The 9,096-nt window shown below is 30.5% G+C and overlaps 1 protein-coding gene across 3 annotated transcripts in view; it reads right to left on the bottom strand.

The window, feature by feature from the left end:
- LOC138697592 (gamma-aminobutyric acid receptor subunit alpha-6-like) overlaps positions 1-4,749 on the bottom strand; it is a 115,068-nt gene extending 110,319 nt beyond the window's left edge. For all 3 annotated transcript variants that reach the window (XM_069822965.1, XM_069822967.1, XM_069822966.1), the window contains exon 1: positions 4,407-4,749. In XM_069822965.1, the coding sequence (XP_069679066.1) occupies positions 4,407-4,453 (47 nt within the window). In that variant the 5' untranslated portion in view covers positions 4,454-4,749. The remainder of the gene's footprint in view (positions 1-4,406) is intronic.
- Between the last annotated feature and the right edge of the window lie 4,347 nt (positions 4,750-9,096).

The following is a 9,096-nucleotide window of genomic DNA, read 5'->3' as shown; positions in this document are numbered from 1 at the left end:
TAATAATAATAAAGAAAACAAATAAGAAAGATTGAATGAATCTGAACTTCATACATTCACAACGCAATATTAGTATATATCCACGTAGTCAAACGGGTCTTCAAAGATAATTAAAAAATCTCTCTTTTCATAATAATTCTTAATATGTTCTGATTTTTTAAAAATAATTAATTGTTATCTTGAATTGTGATCATATTGAAAACAGTAACTGAATAATAATAATAATAATAATAATAATAATAATAATAAAAATAATAATAATAAAGAAAACAAATAAGAAAGATTGAATGAATCTAAACTTCATACATTCACAACGCAATATTAGTATATATCCACGTAGTCAAACGGGTCTTCAAAGATGATTAAAAAATCTCACTCTTCATAATAATTCTTAATATGTTCTGAATTTTTTAAAAATAATTAATTGTTATCTTGAATTGTGATCATATTGAAAACAGTAACTGAATAATAATAATAATAATAATAATAATAATAATAATAATAATAATAATAATAATAATAATAATAATAATAATAAAAATAATAATAATAAAGAAAACAAATAAGAAAGTTTGAATGAATCTAAACTTCATACATTCACAACGCAATATTAGTATATATCCACGTAGTCAAACGGGTCTTCAAAGATGATTAAAAAATCTCACTCTTCATAATAATTCTTAATATGTTCTGAATTTTTTAAAAATAATTAATTGTTATCTTGAATTGTGATCATATTGAAAACAGTAACTGAATAATAATTATTTATTTATTTATTTATTTATTTATTTATTTATAATATTAATGTGCGAAACAACAGCACAAGGCCAATTACAGTTTAGCACAAGATACAAACAAAACAGCAAATGATGATGAGAATGAATGATAGAAATGGCAGTGAGATGAAATACAATCAATATAATAGTCTACATTAATCATTTGACCAAATGCAACAAAACAAATAGCACAAATAATAATTATTAAAATTAGTTCAGTGAGATAATTAAAAATAATGGCAATTGAATAGAGTGAATTACAAATGTATTAATGAAATAAAATAAATGAAGACTGGAATAATATAAGTAATATTGTAAAGATATGAATTGGCAAGAATAGTATAATACATATCTTGACAATGGCATAAATTAATAAAAATGACATAAAAACTCAAAAGATATACTACACATTAAATGGATCCAAGTTCAATCCATGCAAATTAGCATGTTTAATACATCTGCAGACCGGAGACAGAGATTTAGAATTCCTATTATAAAACATTTTATGAAATCTTAAACCCTTAGCAGGAATATGAAGACTGATATTGCTTATGAAAGATTCACAAACAATATCACATTTAATGACTTTACAAAAAAATAAATAATCAAGATCCTGATGTCTGGTAAACAAACTACCGCAATTAAAATATTTGCAATTAGTCTCATAGTTATAATCGGAATTTGGTAAAAATCTATAAGAACACAAGGAAATAAATTCTCTTTGAATATTCTCCAATTTAGCCGAGTCAGTGGTAATAATGGAGTTCCATACAACAGATGCATATTCAAGCTTGGATCTAACCAATGTATAGTATAAAATTAATAAACACATAGGAGTAGAAAAAGAATAAGTTATAGATCTGATTAGACTAAGCATAATAATAATAATAATAATAATAATAATAATAATAATAATAATAATAATAATAATAATAATTCTAAAGAAAACAAATAAAGATTGAATCTAAACTTCATACATTCACAACGCAAAATTAGTATACATCCACGTAGTCAACCGGGTCTTCAAAGATGTTTAAAAAATCTCACTCTTCACAATAATTCTTAATATGTTTTGAATTTTTTAAAAATAATTGTTATCTTGAATTGTGATCATATTGAAAATAGTAACTGAATAATAATAATAATAATAATAATAATAATAATAATAATAATAATAATAATAATAATAATAATAATAATTCTAAAGAAAACAGATAAGAAAGATAGAATGAATCTAAACTTCATACATTCACAACGCAATATTAGTATATATCCACGTAGTCAAACCGGTCTTGAAAGAAGATTAAAAAACTCACTCTTCATAATAATTCTTAATATGTTCTGAATTTTTAAAAAATAACGAAGTGTTATCATGAATTGTAATCACATTGAAAATCGTAACAGAATAATAATAATAATAATAATAATAATAATAATAATAATAATAATAATAATAATAATAATAATAATAATAATAATAATAATAGTGATGATGATGATGATGATAGTAATAATAATAATTAATAATAATAATAATTCTAAAGAAAACAAATAAAGATGGAATGAATCAAAGCTTCATACATTTCACAACGCAATATTAGTATATATCCACGTAGTCGAACGGGTCTTCAAAGGTGATTAAAAAAATCTCACTCTTCATAATAATAATTCTTAATAAGTTCTGAATTTTTTAAAAATAATGAAGTGTTATCAGGAATTGTAATCATATTGAAAATCATTACTGAATAATAATAATAATAATAATAATAATAATAATCATAATAATCATCATCATCATAATAATAATTTATTTTATTTGGTTATTTTTTTAGTAGGTTATTTTACGACTCTTTATCAACATCTTAGGTTATTTAGCGTCTGAATGAGATGGTGATAATATAATGCCGGTGAAATGAGTCCGGGGTCCAACACCGAAAGTTACCCAGCATTTGCTCATATTGGGTTGAGGGAAAACCCCGGAAAAACCTCAACCAGGTAACTTGTCCCGACCGGGAATCGAACCCGGGCCACCTGCTTTCGCGGCTAGACGCGCTAACCGTTACTCCACAGGTGTGGACTTATTTGGTTATTTTACGACGCTGTATCAACATCTAGGTTATTTAGCATCTGAATGATATGAAGGTGATAAAGCCGGTGAAATGAGTCCGGGGTCCAGCACCGAAAGTTACCCAGCATTTGCAAGTATTGGGTTGAGGGAAAACCCCGGAAAAAACCTCAACCAGGTAACTTGCCCCGACCGGGATTCGAACCCGGGCCACTTGGTTTCGCGGCCAGACGCGCTGATCGTTACTCCACAGATGTGGACTATAATAATAATAATAATAATAATAATAATAATAATAATAATAATAATAATAATAATAATAATAATAATTCAAAAGGTATTAATAGGAAATAAATAAGATAGGTTGGATGAATCTAAACTTCATAGATTCACAACGCAATACTAATACACACCCACGTAATCAAACGGGTCTTCAAAGATGATTAAGGAAAAAAACCTTTCTTGATAGTAATTCTTAATATGTTCTGAATTTTTAAAAAAATAATTAACTATTATTAATGGTAATCATATTGGTAATCGTAACTGAATAATAATAATAATAATAATAATAATAATAATAATAATAATAATAATAATAATAATAATTCAAAAGGTATTAATAGGAAATAAATAAGATAGGTTGGATGAATCTAAACTTCATAGATTCACAACGCAATACTAATACACACCCACGTAATCAAACGGGTCTTCAAAGAAGATTGAGGAAAAAACTTTTCTTGATAGTAATTCTTAATATGTTCTGAATTTGTAAAAAATAATTAACTATTATTAATGGTAATCATATTGGTAATCGTAACTGAATAATAATAATAAATAATAATAATAATAATAATAATAATAATAATAATAATAATAATAATAAAATATTAATAATAATAATTCAAAAGGTATTAATAGGAAATAAATAAGATAGGTTGGATGAATCTAAACTTCATAGATTCACAACGCAATACTAATACACACCCACGTAATCAAACGGGTCTTCAAAGAAGATTAAGGAAAAAAAGCCTGTCTTCATAGTAATTCTTAATATGTTCTGAATTTTTTAAAAATAATTAACTATTATTAATTGTAATCATATTGGTAATCGTAACTGAATAATAATAATAATAATAATAATAATAATAATAATAGTGATGATGATGATAGTAATAATAATAATGATGATAGTAATACTAATAATGATAGTAATAATAATAATAATGATATAATAATAATAATGATAGTAATAATAATAATAATAATAATAATAATGATAGTAATAATAATAATAATAGTAATAATAATAATAATGATAGTAATAATAATAATAATGATAGTAATAATAATAATAATAATAATAATAATAATAAAAGCATAGAAATAAATTATGATTAGTCACAAACTGGCACATACTCGTAGTGTAACTGAAAATATAAATCTTGCAATTCGTCCGCTAATTAGAAAGCTTAAGGTTTTTGATGTCCTGTTTCCCAGGTATTAATATCAAAGTGCAAGCAACACATTTACAAGTATAATTAATGAATAGTGCAAATTCTACTTACAGGGCAGTGATGAGGCGAATTTCTAGTCCACGTTGCTGATGAAACATTTTACTTCGAAATACGAGAGCAAACAATTTTTTTAATTTGTGGCACAGTTTAAACTACTTTCAACAGGCTATGAATTCGTCGCGTTTAAAATTGATACTATTAAATAGATAAAAAGATAGACTATTAATCTGTCTTGTGTATTTATTTCTCCGATGACGGTGCAAGCGTAGTGCGGTGTAATTCAGAATATTGTTAACGTCGGGCAGCAACGAAGCGTGGACTTGTTCAGGAGAAGGCGGGCACGGACTACGCAACTCAGAGCGCATGTGCCTTCGTCACTCTGACGTACCATGTTCCTTCTTCGGCGTCCGCAACAACCATTCTTCCCGCTCAAATAACGAAATGTTGCCCCTTCAAGAAAAGATGTCGTCCAAGATAGAAAGAGACGAAACCCTCTCCTCTCCACAAATTAGAAAACTTTAAAGAGAACCTTTATAAACCTCACCTCTTTACAGCTGGAAGTGAAGGACTGTGGAAAATATAAGCTAGAATGCAAGTCAATTACAATTCTGATGTAAGCACAAACGATTGAAGTGTGGTAGCACAGTCTACTATATACAGTCGCGAAGCTCAATATGTAGTAAAAATGCAAACATGGGTAGTTGCCCACCACTAGGATCGCTACTATCGCCTCATCATCGCAGATCTCTCTCCTAGCAGACGAGAAAATATGTTACACTTTCGTTGTCGTGTTCTTTTGGAAAAATTAACACCTTCCTTCCATTATTGAAATATTAAATGCATGAAATTAATTTATTATTTTAATGAAGTATATTAAATTTCACCATAAACTCGAAGATACCTGCAAGAAAGAGGTTAATATTATTTTTGTTTGTGCAAAACGAACTGAAATTTACTATAATAGCTTCACTCATTCAAGATTATAGCGATAATTAACTATGAAACCAATAAATATTAATTTGCATTTCCCTTTACAACAATAATAATGGAAATATGAATTAATGGAATAACTTACGTGCACCGGTACTTGTAGTGTAGGCTTACGTAGTTAACAAAGTGGGATGAGGTTAAGCAATAATAATCACACCAGAATTGAAAATAAAACGTGATCAATAAATTTTATTGTAACAGACTTTTTCTTCGTCTCTAGTAAAGTAACAAATAAAAATAACAACAAAATTAACAGCTATAATTAAAAACATATCCTTTGAAAAAAAAAGTATGCCTAAGCAATAATAATCCCACCAGAATTGAAAATAAAACGTGATCAATAAATTTCATTAAAACAAACTTAATTTTTCTACGTCTCTAGTAAAATATTATTATTCCAATTATTGTATTTTAGCCATTAACATTTTCATTACAGCCAATAACGAACATTTCACAAGCATCAATATGAAATATGCAACGAGCTAGCACTCGATGGAAATACGACACAGTCCAAAGTCGACCGTGGACAGTCTATTGTTTCTAGTTGCTAACCGCTTGGAGCGCCTTATCACGAGATTTGCAAAAAATCACCTCAAGCTTCGCGACTGTATATAGTAGACTGTGGTGGTAGTGTGCCACTCCACATACATCGAAAGTCAATATTCCTTAGAATCGAACAGGGTAGAATTAGGAAAAGCGAATGCAGTGAAACAGAAGTTCAAATTACAAATCGCACATGACATCTTTGTACTATTTTTTAATAAACGAACATTCTAGAATTCTCGTTACCATTAAAAAAAAGATCTTATAGCTACATCATTTTTCCAATTGCTGATATGAGGAAAACTACCTCAATATCTTCTATCCAGACCAGCGGTGACCAAAACTGGAGCTGCATGATTACATGCGACAGATAGCCTATGAAGTAAGGGACGGAGGAAAGATACTTGGCATGAAAACTACAATCAGTGGTGGTTCCTGTACTAACATCTTGATCAATCCCGCGGATAAAAATCTCAAGTTTTGCTGTATCAGTCTGCTGTCATCAAGAGCCAGTGAATAATACTTATGCGATTTTTCGTGTTACTTTTTTTAACCTTCCTCTTGAATATAACTAGGAATTTTCAAAATTCTTCTCTCGATACTTCGTCGAGAAATTCGTAGTTTTTCAAAATCAAAAACTTCTTATCAGCTATTTTAATCATTACTCTTTTGAGAAATTCTGTTCTATTAAAATACTTTAGAGCACGAGATATTTCAAACCCCATTAGGTAGCTGACTTCCTTACATTTATTCATGTCATCTTTCTCTTTCGTCCACGTCTGTGGAGTAACGGTCAGCGCGTCTGGCCGTGAAACCAGGTGGCCCGGGTTCGAATCCCGGTTGGGGCAAGTTACCTGGTTGAGGTTTTTTCCGGGGCTTTCCTTCAACCCAATACGAGCAAATGCTGGGTAACTTTCGGTGCTGGACCCCGGACCCATTTCACCGGCATTATCACATTCATTTCATTCAGACGCTAAATAAGCTAGATGTTGATACAGCGTCATAAAATAACCCAATAAAAAATCTTTTTCTTCCTGGCGATGATTTAAGATATGTAAATTCCTGGTTTTTAACAGTTCGTTGGCACATAATATTGAATCAGTTTTTCTACAATATTATTATTAAATGAATAACTAATAAATAGTTACCCTCATCTAAAGATTAAGAAGATTAAAATTGAGATAAAACCTAATAATTTTATCCTTCTAGGAAGAAGATCTAAACATATCAATATTCATGCACGTACAGAAGAATTATAGAAACACATACTTAGTGGTCAGTAATAATAATAATAATAATAATAATAATAATAGTAATAGTAATAATAATACATTATTCAGCGTGTCAATTAATGTTTCTATACACTCCTAATTGAACCGTTGAGCAAAGTAAACGTATTACATTTGTCCGACAGAATAACAAAGAAGTTCTCCTACTCATTCTTTACGAAACCACTCCTTACTGCTTGTAGAGACAGAGTTTGTAGAGCGACATGATACCGCCACTGCTTGCCTTCAGTACGTGAAACACACAGCAATGTACAGGAAACTCCTCGTACCCGTTTGAATGTCTGTGATTACACGATGTAATCACGACACCCGCTTTGGCCACCACTGATAGTTCGATGATATCCGGCCAAGTCGTGATGGTGTTTCTGGTGAACAAAGCAGAAGTTGCAGAGGGATTTTCCTCGGGGTACTCCCGTTTCCCTCTATCATTCCCCCAACACACTCCATCTCTCCCTCATTTCATTTATCATCTGCATTAGTTAAAATAGGCTGTGATGAAAATCTTTCGGGTAGCCTAATACAAGTTTCCGATGCTGATATAGGAAGGGTTTGAACTCGGGCCCCTAGGGTTTATCAGGCTACTTGTATGTGGGAACTCAGGTCTTCTCTGCACGCGAGCCTCCCTCTGTCGCTACGACGTTGCAATCTGCTCGCATCGTTCAGTGGCTTGAAATTAGTGGTTTTTAAATCAAATTTACAAGAAAACCGTCCACGCTATTGAAATACGCCAGAGAGATGAAAAATTCTTTATTAGATTTCCTATCGATATGGACAAAATTCACGATCCTACTCGCCAATAGTTACGGAATAGGAGGGTGTTAAACATTTGAAAAAAAAAAAAACTACGAACTTTCCACCAATATGATATTACACATTTTTGTCTCATACAACATGAGTTACTCGCCCTGAAAATCTGCAGGGTTATTTACTTCCACCCTCTATAATATGCTATGGTTATCTAGCGTCTGAAGGAGATGAAAGTGATAATGCCAGCGAAATAAATCCAGGATCCAGTGCCGACAGTTATCCAGCATTTGAGTCGCCTAGAATAAAACTGTAATTTCTCCAAATTATGAAATATGGGATTATAGTAATTATATTCCGATACAAGTGTGGTAAGTGACATTTACAGAAACGAGAAAAAGTTTCAAACTTTTCCTCGTTTCTGTAACACGTAATACATATGTATTTCATACTATTTTTTGCCGATCTTAATAAAAATATAAATTATTATTAATCATTTTAGTTTATTTGTCGGTAGGTGTCATTCATTTGTTTTTATTCGTATTTGTTGCTAGGTTTTATTCATTTGTTATTTACTTACCGCACATGTGCTGTAAGTTTAACTTACAAGGACTACCAACAACATCAGTAAGGTTGTTAAAAAACACGATCGGCAAAAATAGTTACGATACAAGGTTGGGAAGTGCTTTTTACAAAATGAAGGAAAATTTTTCAGTTTCTGAGATTTTGTAATGCACTTCACAAACGTGTATTGTACAGTATTTTTTCCACGATAGTATATTTTGAAAATAATATCTTTTAAAAATAGTTGCCCTGGGTGGCAGAGTTGGTATAGCGCTGGCCTTCTGTGCCAGAGGTTGCGGGTTCGATCCCGGGCCAGGTAGATGGCATTTAAGTATGTTTAAATGCGACAGGCTCATGTCACTAGATTTAGTGGCATGTAAAAGAACTCCTGCGGGAGAAAATTTCGGCATACCGGCGACGCTAATATAACCTCTGCAGTTGCGAGCGTCGTTAAATAAACCATTTTTTTTTCTTTAAAAATATGAATATACAGTGCTTACGTACGTGAGACTATGAACAGCTGACTAATTCTCAGCAAGAAGTTTGTCGTAGGTGTCGGTAGATGGCAGGAGTAGTTTTAATTACAACCCTAGAGCAGTTATTTGTAATAT

This window comes from Periplaneta americana, chromosome 4 (assembly GCF_040183065.1).
Source record: "Periplaneta americana isolate PAMFEO1 chromosome 4, P.americana_PAMFEO1_priV1, whole genome shotgun sequence".
NCBI classification, from domain to species: Eukaryota; Metazoa; Arthropoda; class Insecta; order Blattodea; family Blattidae; genus Periplaneta; species Periplaneta americana.
This window is presented reverse-complemented; position numbering and strand designations above follow the sequence as displayed.